The 18,468-nt window shown below is 42.1% G+C and overlaps 1 protein-coding gene across 2 annotated transcripts in view; it reads right to left on the reverse strand.

Moving 5' to 3' along the window:
• suclg2 (succinate-CoA ligase GDP-forming subunit beta) overlaps positions 1–18,468 on the reverse strand; it is a 96,562-nt gene that overhangs the window by 28,941 nt on the left and 49,153 nt on the right. For both annotated transcript variants that reach the window (XM_030052043.1, XM_030052042.1), the window contains 2 exons: positions 18,031–18,192; positions 16,624–16,766 (listed from right to left, as the gene is read on the reverse strand). In XM_030052043.1, coding sequence (XP_029907903.1) covers positions 16,624–16,766; positions 18,031–18,192 — 305 coding nt within the window. The remainder of the gene's footprint in view (positions 1–16,623; positions 16,767–18,030; positions 18,193–18,468) is intronic.

Genomic DNA, 18,468 nt, shown 5'->3' on the forward strand with positions numbered 1-18,468 from the left:
TCTGATTTGCAGCTGCCACATCGTGCCTTGACAAACTTTTATTTACTTTTTTTAAAAAAATTAAATTATTTTACTTTTAGTTGGATTTTTTTTTTTTTTTCGTCCCTTGCCTATGGCTATGGGTTAGAGCACAGACTGACAATCTGAGGGGAAGCAGGTCTGAAAATACAGCAAAACCAATAGTATACATACATTTAGGAGGAGAATTGGAATAAACAAACAAATAAATTATTTAAATAAATACATAACACATATATCGCTATTTTATGTAATGCATTATTAACAGGGTAACACAAACTGGATACATTTTTATTTCACATTTTCAAGTCTCACAATCTAAAAGGTAGACTGCACCTCTATTCTCCATAGGGATACTCACTGATCTCTTCTGTTTATACCCACCTTCTGTTTTTCAGTACCAATCATAATTATGACAATAGACTCCATTCCTGACTTATATGAATGCCCCAATCCCTCCTCTTCCATGTCCATGTTATCCATTCACCCAAAGGCAGACACAGGCCTCATATGGCTAATTAACTTCATGCTCGTAACTTTACAGCGAATAGGTTTAAAGAAAGATTAACAAGTTCATTATGTGTAAGTGCGTACTACAAATCCACTATCTAAGAGACTAAAGGGGTGAGTTACATGTGGTTTACTACTAGGCCCAGACTCTAATTCACATCGTCACTGTGGCGGAAAGAGGGTCTTCTCCTGTAAAACGCACAGTCAGCTGCCTGTTGTTTCTGCTGTAACCGCTGAACCTGTACATGAATGTTTACTGCGTTCTTAATAATTTAATCAAATAAAATTGAATGAAAAGGAACAGCGATCAGAGGAGGTTTCAACATGGGATCAAAGCGGCTATCAAAATGGGGACTTAAACTCGGCTCCCCAGTAATGAACACATCTATATTACCATTAGAGTGAGAAAACATTTTCATAGTAAGTGCACTGGCCCTTCATGAGTCTTTGGCAAGGCCATGTGGCAACAAAAGAAACCTCCCAGTTAATTCTGTTTTAATGTTTCTCAGATTATGTTTTTATTTTTCAATTATTTTATTCTTAGCTTATATTTTCCCCAGATAATATTTTCTCAAAATAATATTTTCTAATTATTTCTATAGTACTATACTATACAATATATACTAATAGTCTCTAATAGTCAAAGACATGAAACCATAAAACTAAGAGCCTCTAAGTATGTAAGTACTGACTGATAATTTTGAATCATGACATTTTGTGTTACAGTGGTTAAAGTAAGTTTTTAGAGGCGCCATTCACTGTTGTTGTCTTAGCAACCAAAGCCCTGTGGCGCAGAGTCATATCTCACCTAATAGCGTTGGAACACTGGTGAATGAGAGGAAATGACAAGGGCATGAAAAAAAAAGCTTTAAAAATGGGGAGCAACTAAGATTTGAATGTCACCTTGCTGAGTCTAAATACAGGTCAGTGCATTTCAGACGTCAGAAAGTGGAGGAAAAGTAACATTCAGCCATATGTGGCTGGCTCCACATGTCTGATTCCACTACCGGTAATTGTTTGTTTTCATTAATCATAAAGCTGTCTATTTATCTATTTTTAAATCAACTCAGTTGAAACAATATATCTGAACACCTTCTTTGCATAGAATTTGGTCAATCTGTCATATCATATAGTGTATTTCATTCATATGTTAACAGGTATGCTCCTAAAAGTACTGTTACCAGATATTGACTAAATTATACAGTCCTCTATGCGTCATTCTTGCTAGAGGTTAATGTAATCAACCCATAGTCAGGGATGTTGTGGGCATATTTAGGTATATTTTGCTTATTCCAAAGTTGGTGACTATAACATGATGAACTACACTGTGACCAAAGAAAAGTACCACTTGATTCTGCAGAAGCATACCATCTGTTCGGACTGAAAGTTGTGCAGAAGAGGATTTATTTTCAAGCAGGATCATGACCCCAAACATACACTGAAGCTGTGCCATAACTATATTAAGTACAAGGGAAGAGCAAGGTGTGCTGATCTTTCCCTCCACAGTCACCTGACCTAAACGCCCCTGAGAGCTTTGGTAACATATGGAAAAGGAAAAGGAAAGTGGAAAAGCATACCTTAAGATCACAAGACACTCTTTTGGATACTCACTGTGGATTCTGAAATGATGTAGCCTATATGCAGAATTCTGCAAATGACAGAAATTATGTCAGAGAGTGCAAATTGTGATTAAGGAAAATGGCAGGCATACCAGATAGTCTTATCTTTTTGCAAATACTAACAAACTTTATTTCACTTAGAATTAAAAAAAAATGTAGTCTTGTTTTAGAATCATTTGACTGAAAACAAATGAGTTCTTGTTAACAGAGAGAGAGATTTGTGCGCCACTGAAGTTGTATATGACACACACACACACACACACACACACACACACACAGAAGTATAAAAGTGTGATCAGGCTTTAAAGGTTTTCAGGAGTTAACTTCCTGAAGATAGAGCTAACTAACTGACTGACAAGATAAAGCGTAAGATAAGATAGAGCACTACACTGTGTATTAACTGCTTGTGTATTAGTCTGGTACAAACCTCTTGTCCATCTCTACCCTTCTCTGGAAATAGCAGATGCTGGCTGAGACAACACGGTTAAAAAAAAAAAAAAAAAAAAAAGCATGTTCCACATTGCCTTTGCAGCTTGGGGGACTGCACTGGATCATCCTGTCAGATAACAAATTCATCCCAGCAGCTGTCACTCATCTGGAGTGAAGGGACAATAACATCTGGATGTAGCAACACTTAGGGGTGGCATATCATGGTTGCTTGCACACATGTAACACAGACATATTATTTCTTGCTGCACAGTTAAAACGTAACTATCTGAAAGCATGAGGCTGTTGAGCTGAGTCTGGTGTACACAGTTAAGTGTACTTTATTTTCAGTGACATGTTTTCAATACTCAAGACTATCCGATTTACTGTTTATTTCTATAGTTTGTATAAAATGTGTTTTTTTTGTATATGTGTGTGTGTGTGTTGTGAGACACACCGCTTTGTTCTTTGACCCTGAGCATGGAAACAAGACGCAAGAGATGATTTCTCCAGAGATGTGATGAGGTGAACGTTTCATGTGGGCCTCATCGTCTTTCCATTATACTCGGTAAAGAGGTGTGTGGATCAGACAAGAGGCTCGTATCAAATCAGGCCTGGAAAAGCCAATTACACTGACAATAATCTCTCTCTGTACTGCTGCAGGCATGCCTCGCCATACAAAGCAACAAATACCACAAACAGGGCCAGTGGGGAGGAGGGGTATTCAGAATTGACAAGAGATTTCTACATAAACAGACCGAGCAAAGTATATTTGTGAATCCTCACTTATTGCGTAGTTGGTGGAACAAAGCCCATATTGTAAGTTTCAGTGTTTTATGGTGTTGTTAGAGGTCTGGTATACCGCACCTTCTCTTTTCAGTACAGGCCTTGCAGTTGTGAAAAGAAAGCAATGTGTGAAATCTGGTTGGTCTCACAGGACTGATGTTCTTCCCCCACAGGTCTTCTAGGAAATGGTCAAACCCTTCTTTTTTTCCTTTCACCATTTTCAGAATGGCAAAATACTGAAGCATAGGAGAATGCAGTGCAGTGCTGCACATAGCCATCCACGGAGCAGACAGGAATGGCTATGCTCCTATCACAATCACTTTGGCTCATCCTAGTCATTATGACATGTATCACTGCCCTTGCAAGTGCCTTACTGAGGGGGTCATGGAGGTGGATAGTGCAGAGGCGCTGAGTGTCTCAACCCATAACCTCTTGTCCAAACCCGTGGGCGGCAACAGGAGAGAGGGCAGCAGAGCTGTTGGATCTCAGAACTGTGTCTGACTAAAATCAGGAGGTTAATTCAAATTGATGGCAGCCAACAACCCTGCCGAAATACACAGTAAGCTGAAGAAGCTCTGGCACAAGCATATTACCTAGGCACAGGAGTCAGCAAATGAATGCATGCACAGATGCAAGGAGGAGGACATCAAAGTCACACTTACAGTAAATACATGCAAGACAGAATAAAACAATCTAACTTTAACCCGAGGTGACCAAATCTAACCTCAATGCTGGCTGGAAATTAGCATCCGTGCTCATTTACATCTATAAAACAATGTAATAACCTCTTACTGAGTTAGAACTGCTCTCCATCGCTCTCCCATAAACTATGTGTCTTCGGATGACTCATACAGCAGTTAATAATGCAAGATGTTCAATGGCCACATCTCAGCCAAACGGAGAAAACAAACAAACCAACCAAGAAATAATAAACACAACAATGCATTTTTCAAGGCTTCAGAATTGTGTTAGCTTACTAGCTTCAAGACCCTAATTTTTCACTCCGTTAATTTATGGCAATATTCAACAGCTCCCACTGCAATTAACCTGTGTTTCAATGGCACAAGCTTAACCCACAGAAATGGCCCTCGAGGACACAAGGATGATCTCATCAACTAGGAGTGTGGATGGCCTCACATGAGTCCCCAGCATGTGTACACATAAGTGTCAGGGGAGCGTGAAATGAGGGAGGTTCAACAGTCTAATGCCACAATGTTTCACAGTGCAGGGCTGTCTGTGACGATGACACTCTCGGTACATAGACAGAATGAAATGGCGGCCAAGGGTGGAAGAATGACAGCAGATGGTTTGGACAGAGAGAATCTCTATTCATTAAATTGAGCAGAGTAGAAAAAAAAAAAAAAAAACACAGTTTGTATGGATAATATTGGCTAGCAACAGCATGCCATGGCCAAGCCAGCCCAGTAATGTCAGGCACCTCCATGGGCTACTGATCTGTGTCTATGCTGAAACCATGTGCACACTGGAAACAGCAGGGCCACTGCTCTCATGCCATGATATTCATGGCAAGTGGGTACTGTGGTGTGTGTGTGGGTCTCAAACTGAGTGATGCTGCCAGGACTGTGGTGTAAGTTATGTTTAATTTATTCTCTGAATGTCTCTTGGTTAAAATTAGGATGTGAAAATACATGGGATGGCCATTGCGTAGTGCTCTCAGTGCACCAATTAAAAAAGTGAATGGGTCCAGACAGTTGCCTTAAAATCTGATTTGGTCACGACTGTTACCATTCAAACTCTCAAGACTGCCTGTAACAGAGCATACATTTCCATCTTCACTATCATCAGGTGGAGGGGATGATACATCAAGCAGCTCCTATCGAGGTACATGAGAATAAATGAATCTGTTTCTTTGCCCTTCTTCCCAGTGCTCAACTTCACAAGGTCGTTCAATCACAAGTTGCCCCCCTCCCCGTGGCATGCAAAAGGCCTTATCTGATCGCTGGCTGGCTCCCTGGCCCCATGGTGTGAACCAGGTGCTGCGATGACAAAACGCTCCTGGCAGCAATAAGAGAACGGAGACAGCAGAGCTCAATTAGCTCTAGCTCCAATCCCAGATCCGCTATTGATTTCCCACGGATGAGGAATGGCAGACAGGAGACTGCTCAATCAGACATGCCCATGGGACCAGTGAATATGAATGTGTGCGCGTGTGTGTATATGTGTGTGTGTGAGGATCAACGGGGGACGAATTGGTGCCAAGACAAGGTGTTTGAGACGAGGTGAATTCATTAACAATCCATGGCCTTTATGTATACATGATGGTTAAGTAATAATGCTGTCTATTGACGCAGCTGTGGAAAATGACAAGAGTCTTTAAAGGGATGCTGTGCCTTTCTAACCAAGATCAAATGGCAAGGGAGAGAGACAAGACATTAGCTCCCTGAAGGGCAAATCAATCTGACAAGTCATCAGCTCCATGGTGCATCTCTGGACAATTTCTCTGCTTCCTCAAATTAACCTTCACCAGAGGGACAGGAGGGAGAATGTATGGAGGCTGACAACCCCATTTGTCCTACACTTATGGTTTGAGCCTTCCTCCTTAGGTAGCAAAGTCTGTAATATCGGTGTTATGTCCATGCAAATGACATCTGCATCAATTTGCTCTTTAGCCCATGATAGCTTTTGAGTTTGCTGGAGTGTCATGTATCTAGTTTGATCGAGTCCAAGTGTGTGTGAAAGAGAGAAACAAAGTAGGTGTATGTGACAAGATGAGTGAGTGTTATGGTGTGTGCTTTTGTAGCTTCATGTGTAATCACGGCCCCCGACGACATCACACAGACCGCGTGCTAGACTTCATCAAGACAGTCTTGCTCATCACAGGGCAGTATGGACAGGTAGACATAAAAAAAAGGGGGAAAAAATGAAAGAAATGAGAAGGTAAGATCAGTAAAGAAAGAAAACCAGCATATAAGTTGTACGAATGTATTCAAACTGTGCTGAAAAAAAAGAAGGGGAAAAAAACTGAGCAGTATTCTACTGTGAAGGACAAACTTTGGGCAAATCACACAGGGCCGACCACAGACCATGTAAACTCTGTTAAGTTACCTGGATCCAGCACAGACTGAAAAACAGCAGCTATTTCATGTGCTTACATACAAGTTGACGAAAAAAATCTGCTTTATTGTTCTTCCTACTGATAGAAAATCAGACCCTGGACCCTTTTCTCCATTTCAAGTCTTTCATTACCTTTAATATTTTCTCTCTTTCTGTCTGTCTCTCTCTCTCTCATTTGTAATAGAACAAATGTCCCATATATATGAACAATTCTTTTTCTGGTGCTACAAATCAAAACAAAACCAACAAAACCAATGCCCTGGATTTACAAACTAGTAGGATAGCTGGAGTGAAACTGCAGCTGTGGTTATAAAGTCATCCTTTGGGGGAAGTAAGGGACAGAGGCCTGAGATATTCCCTCACCCTCTGTGAGACCTTGCATGGCTTTTCTTTTGATGATAACTCAGAAATTCAACTGACGTGTGTGCTAGATGAAGGCATGTGAGTGCCTAAGCTCTACAGCATGGTGCTAGAGTCAAGGTCTGAACTGGGTGAATACTGATTGCAAATACGATTCAGAGACAAGACTGATTTGATGTGAATTAAACACGTTTTAGGGAATCATATGTAACGCTCCATTAATGCAACCAGAATGTGAGCTGATGTCAAATGAACTAAACTGCGCAAAGACTAGCAAGTGGGAAAACAGTGAATAATGAGGCACAATAAATACCTTTACATAGGGTGCTGTGAAAATGTCACCTCACTGAAACCCGACTGAGGGCATTCTATTTGTGAAAGTGTTAAAAAGAAGAAAGTGAAAAGAGACAGCAGACATAATATGTGATTCTTTCACTTTGAAAATTACAGAACACAGATACCCCTGACACTCGAAAGGCTGGAAGGCAACAAGACACAAGTGAAAAAAACAACCAATAAACAATGTTTGGAAAGATTGGTGTTATGTTGTTAATAGCACAAAACAATCTGAGATCCTTTCGAAACAAAACAAAGCAAGACTGATAGAAATAGATGATACATACATGCATAAATAAATGAGCCTACACCACATTAAAAGGACTATTTTGCTATTTTTGAAGTAGGCTATATTTAGGCAGCAAATACAACTATTTGACTGATTATGTTACTACTGAGAAAGTTAACATTAAACATTGGAGTCCAATTGACCTATATGGGGTGTTGATCCATCCACAAAGTAGCGCTGCAAAACACCCATAAATGTCTTTTTTTTAATTCAAAACGAGCCCTACATCGAAGAGCGATGTAGGGTCAATGGCATCATCTATCGGCCCAAAGCTACTAGGCACATTTGCCTCAAGTCCACTGTGAAAAACCTTAAGGTATTTGTATTTATTCATTGTTTTTTTTTTTTTTAATATTATTATTTACAATTTTCTATATCAATAGCAAGTTGGTGCAAAACCTATGTGCCTCTCGATATGCCAATGCAATGATATAGTTGAGCCACAACTGATGAATGACATGGCTCCCTTAAACAAGATGTGACCTATCACACAACTGGCAATAAATAATTGCTGCATCAAAAAACTTGGTACATGCTTTATGTTAGAGCCTCCTAAAAATACTTTAATGCAAAAGTATTTTAAAGTTGTCACAAAGTGGGTGTCACATAAGCCAAAAAAGTAAATCTCAGTGTTTCAAAAACATGCTTTAGTCCCATGTAGAGGTCAAAATACTAAGCCGTGTTGATTAAAATACTGTAAGTGTGGCTTATCATGTTTTAGCATATACCATAATTTATGATTGGACAATCACTGAAGAATCTGCTACGATGAGTTACTATCACACTGAGCTCATGACATAACATACTCTGGACTGTCCTACTATGGTTCTTGCCAAAGACATGCTGAATGTTGATGACAAAAAAACATTATTTTAAATTAAACTTGCTGTATTCATATGACTGTAGCTACAAGTATTAATGTTTGAAAGAAGCCTTGTTTCACGATTCCACCACGCAGCTATGTAGGACTGTGCAAAATATGCACAAAATATCTTTTATCAAGATATACACTATTTCATATCTTGATAATGATATATCACAACATAGTATGTTTTATGTGATTCTGATGAAATCCTGGCTATACAAAATAACCACAACTACATCTGATAATTCTGAGAGCTAAACACAAATAAAAGGCACTTTCTCTTTCTCCTTTTTCTTTGGAAGTGACATTTATGACAAACGACAGAAGTATCCCCGTTTTAGGTACAAGTTGACCTTTGACTCAATGACGCAAAATACTGTTGTGAAGCTGCTTTTATGACAACAGTGATAGAAATGATAGAGGAAAACCTGTATTGATAGACATTTTTTCCCCACACACAGGTATATTGTCATATCGCACAGTCCTACAGTTATGAAATACTGTAATTATCCGTTAGGGATTTCTCTCTTTATCACCTTCCCAAACAATGTATTGATACCACATGCATTGATATACCCTGCTGTTGCCTGATGCTTTAACTACCCGGCTTCATGGTCCCTATGAGTGTGTTTGCACAATATCTGGGTGAAGTAACTTTCCTTTGGGTCAAAGCTGAACAAAATATGATATCTTCTGCAAAACAGGTTGGAGTTGGCTCTGACCGTCTGATACATGGTTTTTGGTGTTAATGCACTTGCAGAAGACAAAGTGAAGCTCAAGGCTTAACATCAACCTAGCTGCACACGAGATACTTGCTCAAAGAAGGAAAGAAAAAACAAAACTAAACAAAACAAAAAAAGCAAACAAACAATCTGCACACACACTGAGTGAGTGCACTCTATTATTAAAACAGGATTTAGCATGCAGTAGTAGCTGCACGCTTTGCTGCTATGACTTCAAATGCACTGAAGTATAGCAGATCCCATGATGCACAAAACCTGACCCTATATCTGTCACCGAAGAAAGAATTTAATGCACTGTAAGCAAATCTGCAGCAAAGCCATTACATGACTTATAGCCATTCTCTTAAAAGGGGAAACAGACACCATGACCGACACAGCCCATAATACAGGAAACAACACAATTCAAAGAGCTATTTCTCTCTTTAAGCACACAACCCCCCCCCCCCCCCCATTATGACCAGTATTTTCTCTTTCTGGTGCCTGGCCGCAGTGTAGCAGTCCCAGTGCGTTGGCTGGACTCAGGTGCTAGTCCCTCTATATAAGGCTTGCTCTTTAGTACTTGCCTAATATTCTGCACACTGGGAATGAGCCCCATTACTGTGGGAGCCTGCTTTCTGCTCCCTCTCTCCTTTTTTCAATGGCTTTGCATTGCTTGTGTTTATGACACAGGGGACCAGTGGGTCCCACAAGCCCTCAGCTGCAGGCGGAGAGGTGATTTCTTTCCCCCTAAAATAACAGACCATAGGGCTCCCAAGTCACAGGTGACTTGTGTAATGACAGGTTGTTTGGGTCCCTGGTGGGCTGAGGGATTGTGCAGGTGTGTGTTTGGCGTGTGAGCTTCAGTGGGAATGTATAAGCAAGCGATGCTGCATGCGTATTCACTCCTATTTATGTTGCTGCAAGATAAGTGAATGAGGTGTGTGATTTCCATCTCCATCACCATTACAGGTTGTAACACCAACCCCAAGGACACGAGCCTATAAAATAAAGGTCGTTCCCAACGAGAGCATTCCAACCTGCCAGTCCCCTATAGCCTAAGGAAGACAGGAGCTTTTCCCAACCGATTATATCTCTCCGGCTCCTCCAGCTCAGACGTCTGCCATGTGCAATGCTGCTGTCCCGTGACTCCATCCATGGTGAAGCATGGCACTACCACAACGGGTGTGGACATTTGCATTTGGGGACTGGAGAGAGGCAGTGGCCTGGGTCTTAAGGGACTTAGCTAGTAGGCATGAAACTGAGAGGAGCTCCTCACCATTGGCTTTAACAGGATTTAGCCAGATCAAAGGCAACAAGGAAGGAGAGAGAGAGAGAGAGAGAGAGAGAGAGAGAGAGGAGAAGAGAAATAGAAAAAGAGAAACAGAGGGAGAGGGCACAAAAAGCAGGAGAGAAAAAGAAACAAGGTGAGAAGGCTAGCTGGCAGACAGGTGGAAACACTAGAACACTACTACAAAACGCATATGCATCTGAACACAAGACAAAAGAAGACTTAGAGGGTAGAGGTAAGATGAACTGATAGTTGTAGGCTCCTTGTAGAGGTGAAGATAGGACAGAGGAAGAAGCAGGGCGCAGGAGCGTTACTACAACAAGGAAGAATGTGGTTTAAGGGTGGGGGGCACAGGTGAGTCAAAGCAGAGGCACTGGAAAGGAAAGAAGGGAAATGGTACGTAAATTTGCTCAAGGGCAACAGTGGTTGTGACTTATGAGGACACGCATAATAATCCCACACAGATGCGGAGGAGGCAGTGAGGAACACCACAAGATAGAATGAAAAGAAATAAATAAAGAAATAAAGAGAAACAACACAGACATGAAATGCTGGAGGAGGCTCACAGGTGAGCTTTAACATTGCAGGCTGAGATTACTTGCCTGTGCGAGTCAAAAAGATGAAGACAAAATACAGTGGGTAACGCTCTTACTGTTTCATGATCAACTGCTTGATTATGCAACAACACTAATGCGCACTTGCAAACATACCTCTGTCTTTGCCCAGGAGGTAGGTCGCTCAGCTGAACTAATGCTAATGTGCCAATCTGTGCCTTTTTCACCTCCGAGTGGAGCGTCTTCACTTTGCATGACTGCTTCACCTTAAACAACACAGCAGCACGGCACACTACGGCTGCATTCAACATGCCTACAGGTGACAATTACCCCGCCACCCAGAAAACACACACAAACACACACACAGTCGAGCTTCACACGGCGCACACACACAACACACAAACACACGCACACCAAGAACACGGTGGATTCTCACAAACACGCCATAATTTACTCCAGACAAGAAATGTTACAGAAAGAACAGCCTTAAGCGTTCAGAACAAAATGGCCGTCAAATAAGGCAAAACATCCATCCGCCATTTCCTCAAAGGCACCGGTGCAAGGCAATAACGAGGTTATTTGGCTGTTGGTATTCGCTGCCTGCTCCTGCCCACAGGTGATGTGAGGGGAAACCTCAATAAATTCAGCCATTCTGTCAACAAACTGTTCTATATGTGGATATGAAGAAAGTGGGGCTGTTTATTTTAGCATAGAAAATAAATATGGCTCCACTAAAATGGCCAGGGGCCTAAATTCAAACAAAACTGAATGGCCCACAGCCAGCTGAACCACATAAAACATCATATAGTTAATACTGACACTCTGCTACATAAAGCCTTAAAATGCATTTTCCCCCCAAATCACTTCATTCTCTCAGCTTTTTCCCCTCTCTGCTCTCAGTCCACATATGCCGATTTCACGTGTCTCCTCTTCCTTCTTTTCTTTCAGAGGATAATAATTTACCTAATGAATGCTGTAAGGGTAGATACTCTCGGAGAAGTGAGCAAACAACAAACAGGAGGCTTTGTCATCTCCAATCTCAGGTCCTGTCTCTGCTATTCAGCGCCAGCAGTACACTCATATCACCTCCACTCCTCTCAGCACAATAAGCAAAGACATCAAAGCAGAGACTGAGAGGAGGAAAGAGAGAGAGAGATGGAGAGAGAGAGAGAGAGACAGGAGAGTAAAAGCGAGAGAGGAAGACAAGAATGAAAGAAAAGACATACGTAAAAATACCTGTTTTGTTGAAGTGTATGGCATCGTTACAGTGGGACATTTCCTGTCATAATATCATATTTGCTGGCTGCGGTGGATATACTGTTATGATATGATATGCTGTTTTTTTTCCAAGCACATGAAACCATTGAAAGTCTAATCAAAAGTCAGAGTAGTGGCTAATAAAATACATAGATTCATGCGTGTTGCAGAGCATTAACGGCCTTCTCTGCAGGGTGACGAGAAACTGTAGCAGCTACCGTGCTCATTTTATGCAGTATTGCAACGCCTATGGAAATAAGCATTGTCATAACATATGCTGTCAAAAACAATTAGCTGGAAAGGAGAAAGCATATTGGCTTCAAAAGAGGCAACAAAAATGTGCACAATCCAAGTAAACCATTATATCTGGAACTTCAGATAATTAATGATGTTGAATTGTCAACAGAGGGCTGCATATCTGAGGGAAATCAACACTGATTGCCTTGATATTTGAGGGAAATCAAGAAAACAGCAGTCCCACCAATACTTTGTGACAACTTACAATCAACATTTTTTGCCTCTGCATATTCACCACTGCCCGGGGAGTCATTTTAATTTCAATTTCTGCTTATATATTTGAGATAAGGAGCTGGAATTTGTGGGGGGAAATATGGCAATTGAAAACTGACACCTCTCTCTCTTATCATGGAATAATTAACATTTCCTCCATAGACTAGAGAAGGTTTCCCAGCTTCCCTGGTTGAAATGCTAATGAAGCTCCGAACCCAGTTTAATGTCAGTCCTATTCTACTTTCTTTCCTGTTAGGGAGGAGCTCCCTGTCGCTATTTCCATATACAGCAGCAGGAGGGACAGGGAGCAGGCTTACTTCCCCATCTGGATCTAGAAATCGACACAAGATAGAAAGAGGAGGAGGAACAGGAGGAGGAGTGTGTAGGAGGAACCTCTTGTCCATGCGGGAGTACTTGCAGGGAGTGCGGTGAACACAGTCTTTAAACCTGGCAGTGCCTCTGCTGTATTTCTTCTCCTTTTGAAATGGCTTGCACTGACAATGGATGATGGCGCCACACCACAAAAGAATGACAGGCCTTTCTAGTTTTCTCTCTTCTGTTGGTTTTATTGTTTTTTTTTTTCTCTTTTTTTTTTATCGTCACCCACCTTCATTTTTATTTCCCCCCACAGACCGTGCTGATGAATTCATGTGAAACCAAATAAAATCTACACACAGTGGATATTTGAGAGAGCCAATGCATGACCTGTTGGGGTGTTGGGCTTGGCGCTTTTTTTTTTTTTTTTTTTTTTAACATCCATCACTTTCAAAGGCGTGCATCACTGGTTTGTTCACTGTACTGTGTACGAAATGGAGGCAGAAACTGCCACCGATCCTGGATGCTCAACACAAACAACAGTGAGCAACTTGAAAAAGAAAATATTGAGTGAGATGAATGAAAATAAGATATGTAATGGTGCAATATTGCCAAAAAACATTGTTTTTAAGAGCAGCATAAATATCACAGGTAGACATTCTATGTCCAGGAGTCCATATATCAGTATCCACATCCTCTTCATCTGTTTTAGACAGATAAATTGAGATAAAAAAAAAAATATTCTGGCAAGGTTAAGCTGGGCTAGGTCGGTGCAGTGACTTCCTATACCCAAATAACTGCTGAGGTCCACTTTAGGTCTAGTTGTAATAAAATCTGCAATTATAAACATGCACTGTGCAATTTTCTCTGACCACTAAATGGCTTTGAAATCAGCAGCAAGTTTGTATGAAAAGCCACCACTTTCTCCAGCCCTCTCTGTGTCTCCCCCTAGTATATACACAATATGGACAAAAGTATTGGGGCACACCTTTTAATCATTCAGTCCCATTGCCACAGCTGTATAAAATCAAGCAACTGAATTCAAGTGTGGTACTGTAATAATTATGAAATAGGATGCCATCAAGTCAGTTTGTGAAGTTTCTTCCCTCCTGGATATTCCACCATCAGCTGTAAGTGGTATTACTGCAGAGTGGAAGCATTTAGGAACTACAGCCACCAAGCGGCAGACCACGTAAATCTACAGAGCGGGTTTGCCGAGTGCTGAGGCGCATAGCGTGTAAAAGTGGCCAACGCTCTGCTGACCCAATTACTGCAGAGCGCCAAACCTCCTCTGGCATTAAAACTGTGCACCAGGAGCTTCATGGCATGGCATTTCAATGGCCGAGCAGCTGCGTGCAAGCCTTACATCACCAGATGGAGGATCAGTGCGCTTTACACCAACACTGGACTCTGGAGCAGTGGAAATATGCTCTGTGGAGTGACCAATCACACTTCTCTATCTGTCAGTCTGATGGACGAGTCTGGGTTTGGCGAATGCCAGGAGAACGTTCCCTGCCTGACTCCATTGTGCCAACTGTAAGGTTTGGTGGAGGAGTGATAACGCTATGGGCTTGTCTTTCTGGGGTTGGCCTTGGCCCCTTTAGTTCCAGGGAAGGGAAGTCTTAATGTTTCAGCTCACCAAGACATTTTGGACAATGCTCTCCTTCCAACTTTGTGGGAACAGTTTGGGGAAGGCCCTTCTCTGTTCCAGCATGACTATGTTCCAGTGCACAAAACAAGCTCCATAAAGGCGTGGTTGGGTGAGTTTGGCATGGAAGAACTTGACTGGCCCACACAGAGCCCTGACCTCAAACCCATCCAACACCTTTGGGATGAATTAGAGAAGAGACTGCGAGCCAGGACCTCTCGTCCAACATTAGTGTCTGACCTCACAAATGCTCTTCTGGATGAATGGACTGAATTCCCACAGAAACACAGAAACAAAATCTTGTAGAAAGCCTTCCCAGAAGAGTGGAAGCTGTAATAGCTGCAAAGGGGGGACCGTATCCATATTAATGCCTATGGATTTAGAATGGGATGTCATAAAAGCTCCTGTAGTTGTAATGTGTAGGTGGCCCGATACTTTTGTCCATATAGTGTATCATTGCAGTACTGAGGCCAGCATAGGACAAACTTTGCTGAGCTCTGTGCCTAACGGCTAACAGTTAAGATAAATCAACTGCTAAAGGGAGGTCGCTAAGAATAATTCTTGCAGGTTACCAGCCAATCCATAAAAAGGAACACCAAAGTGACCTTCGTTTTGAGCTCCTTTCATGAACATAGACTTCTCAAATGCTCAAATTCTAGTCCTACATTGATCCATGTTTTGAGAGGTTTCCTGAAACAGACAATGCCTGAGAAAGTGTGCCAAGCTTGAAACACACTGCAACATAGTAGGTACCTCACCAAGCCTATTTTGTGTCCATTGTGTCCACCTTTCTCATCATGTTCTCTCTTTGACTCAAGAATGCGGTCTTTTCAGCTTAGAGCTACTGCTTGCCTCGGTTGTGGCACTCACTCGCTTCCGCTATAGTGAAATTACAGACATGGGAGCGGGAGAGCACTTCTTTTAAACAGTAGGGAACCCAGCAGGTGCAGCCTCAGTCCAACACAGATTTTTGGCAACAAACATTGGAGAGGAAGAGAAAAGGACTGAAAACAACAACATAATTGGTACGTGCAAACTTGTACTGGGTTATATCATTACTTCACCTGCTCAGGTGCGTCTGCTTAGTAGAGGGAGGCCGTGGTTATACTGGAAACCTACAAGGTGTGGAGGCATCATTCTAAATGATTATGAAACAGGGCAATTTTGAAAAAGTGTTGAAAGCCAAGTCAAACCGCAATGTGTAAATAAAGGTTTAAAAAAGAGGCTAATGGAGTTGGCATCAAATACTGTTCTGTGTTTCATGAAATTAAACGCTGCCAGAGATGCTAACAGAGGGGAAGCCAGAGCTCAATCCATGGATGTGGGAGTGACAGTCGTGAGGGAATTAGCGACATGATGAGTGTCAACACACAATCACCACTGCAGCATCGTTACAAGGCTTGCATTGTTTTGTGTGGCGTTATTAGCTTTCTGAACACAGAGCCTAATCACTTGTAAAACATCCCAAACTGCCACTTACTCGGAGCTTCGAGCCTTTTCAGACACATTAGTTTTCATTAAAATCTGTATATGTGCGCATTCATCTTGATGTGCATATATGTCTGTGCGTGTTCATCTGGATGTGCATATGTTGTCCGCATGTCTGCACTGGGGTATGAACATTTCAGGAACAGTGCAACATCCGTGACATCCGTCTTTAAAAGCACACTTTTATTGTAGTTTGCAGAGCAGCAATTTACCACGCCACTGAAACTGACAATGAATGCACGTAATCATACAAAACTCCCAAAGCCTTTCCCTCAGTGAAACATGGATATATGCCAGGGTCCCTCGTCTGATGAGTGCCGTTGTCTCAGTGACAAAGCCCCAACCAGATAGAAAGGACTTTATGAATGTGCCATGACAAGACGCTTGACTAGGAAATCATTTCCGAGTCAAGCATCTTCTCTTTTATTGAAGATGGTACTTTTGCATAAGAAGTCACTCTCGTCAAACCAGCAAGATGTGCTCAACTGTTATATTCAAGTTGAGCTTGCAAGTTCACACACACAAACACACACACTTTTTCAAGAGTTGATTCCTACCTTAGGGTCAGCAGTGAGGAGCTTAAAGGCCTCATACACCTGTCTCTCTTTTACTCCTCCGCCCAGGTCCAGAAAGTTTGCTGGCTTTCCTCCATGCAGGTCAATGATGTCACATGTGGCCATGGCCAAGCCGGCCCCATTCACTGTAAGAAGCCAGGTGTCAGGTAAATTAGCATAAATCATAAGAAGACTGACATCTAGTTTATATGGATGGTGCCTTTTCAGAGTGAGACTTTTGTGTGCTAATTTTACAACTATCATCAGCACTAATGATAGCCTCGTAATGACCTGAACTATAACAAAGCTAGAGTTGCACACCAAGTCCTGGCTGAAGCCCGCAATTTAGACAAAGCCCTTGAGAAAAGAGAATGGCAGCAGTAGCCAGAAGTTAATTAAAATGAACATTAACGGTACTAAGGGAAAGATGAAATACGCGGAGAGAACGCCCACAATGGAACCCCGCAGTAAATTATCAACCAAAGAAGAGCAAATAGCTGAAAAAAAATTAACATTTAAAGAGGCAGAGCCCTCCGATTCGGATCAAAATCTTCTAATCAGGAACATTCAACACTTAAAGTCGAGCAACACAGAGAAAATTTGATTATGACTGTGCTCTCGACTTCAGAGAAAAGAGCATTGATTAAAAGAGGTTCTGCTATGCTTTTTTGCGGCCTGTGTCATCATTTAGCCCCGCGCCAGTACGGCTACCCCGCTGAGCTGTGTGGGAGCCAAGTGATTCAGTGCACAAAATGTCTTACCTCATTTGGTTTAGCCAAGCTGAGCCTGTGTCTTGGCAAGCACCCCGACAGAGGTCTCAATAAAAGGGAAATTCACTTTAACAGCTGTCACTTTGGTGGCTTACAGAGCTCTCAAACAAGCTGCGGGGCCTTAAAAGCTGTTGTTACTTTAAGACAGGATGGAGGGGGCGAGGGTGTGGGACGGGGGTGTAGGGTGGAGCAAGGGGGGCAGAGCTGTTGCTAGTGCTAACAGAACACATCTAATGTGTTTATGAGGCTACAGGGTAAGAAGCGCTAGCACCTGTAAGTGCTGCTGCACAGTGTAAAAGCTTTGATTTATGACAAGAGAGGGGGCCTTTAATGAGAATGCTAACAATCTGGCTCACTGGAGACTTTCTGGGTGGATTATGGCTAATTAGAACGCATTGGTTTCAGCAGTGTTCCTTCTGGAGTACTCAGAAAGCCGCTTGTAATGCGGACTGGAGAAGCGCCCAGGCTGCCTTTACTTTGACGAAGTTTAAACCGTGTCCGAGCTCTTCACTTATGTGGCTTAAGAGACGCGTTACAGCCTGATGCCAGGAGGGGTTCACTTATGGCAGAATTATGGCAGAATTCATTCAGTGCTGTGAGCGCGTGCCTGTGTTTCATAAGCAGGGTTCTGTTTCCATACCAAAGCAGGCAATGTTGCCGTCCATTCCGATATATTTGAGGTCCCATTTGGCTGCCTCTGTCTCTGTGGGGTCGCTCTCAGTCATGTCGTCCATGGCAAACACCGCCTTCTGACGGAACTCTGCGTTGTCGTCAAAGTTGATCTTGGCATCAAAGCAAACCACTGCAGCACAGAGATGGAGGAACGGAAAGATGACAAAAAGACAGAGAGAGGAATAAAGACAGAGGACAAAATTGAGACAACAGATGAGCAGGTCAGGCAAGGAAAACAGGAGAAGAGAGGGATGATCTCAGACATGAAAATGAAAATAATTATCATCGCTAAAACCTTAAATAAATCAAATGAAGGGTGTCCCCTCAGCCTATTATTTTAATTATTTCAGAGGTTGGCACACTGAGGCATGTGTTTTTGACAGAGTCTCTGAGGGAGAGGCCATTA

The sequence above is a fragment of the Myripristis murdjan genome, chromosome 5 (assembly GCF_902150065.1).
Source record: "Myripristis murdjan chromosome 5, fMyrMur1.1, whole genome shotgun sequence".
Lineage (NCBI taxonomy): Eukaryota > Metazoa > Chordata > Actinopteri > Holocentriformes > Holocentridae > Myripristis > Myripristis murdjan.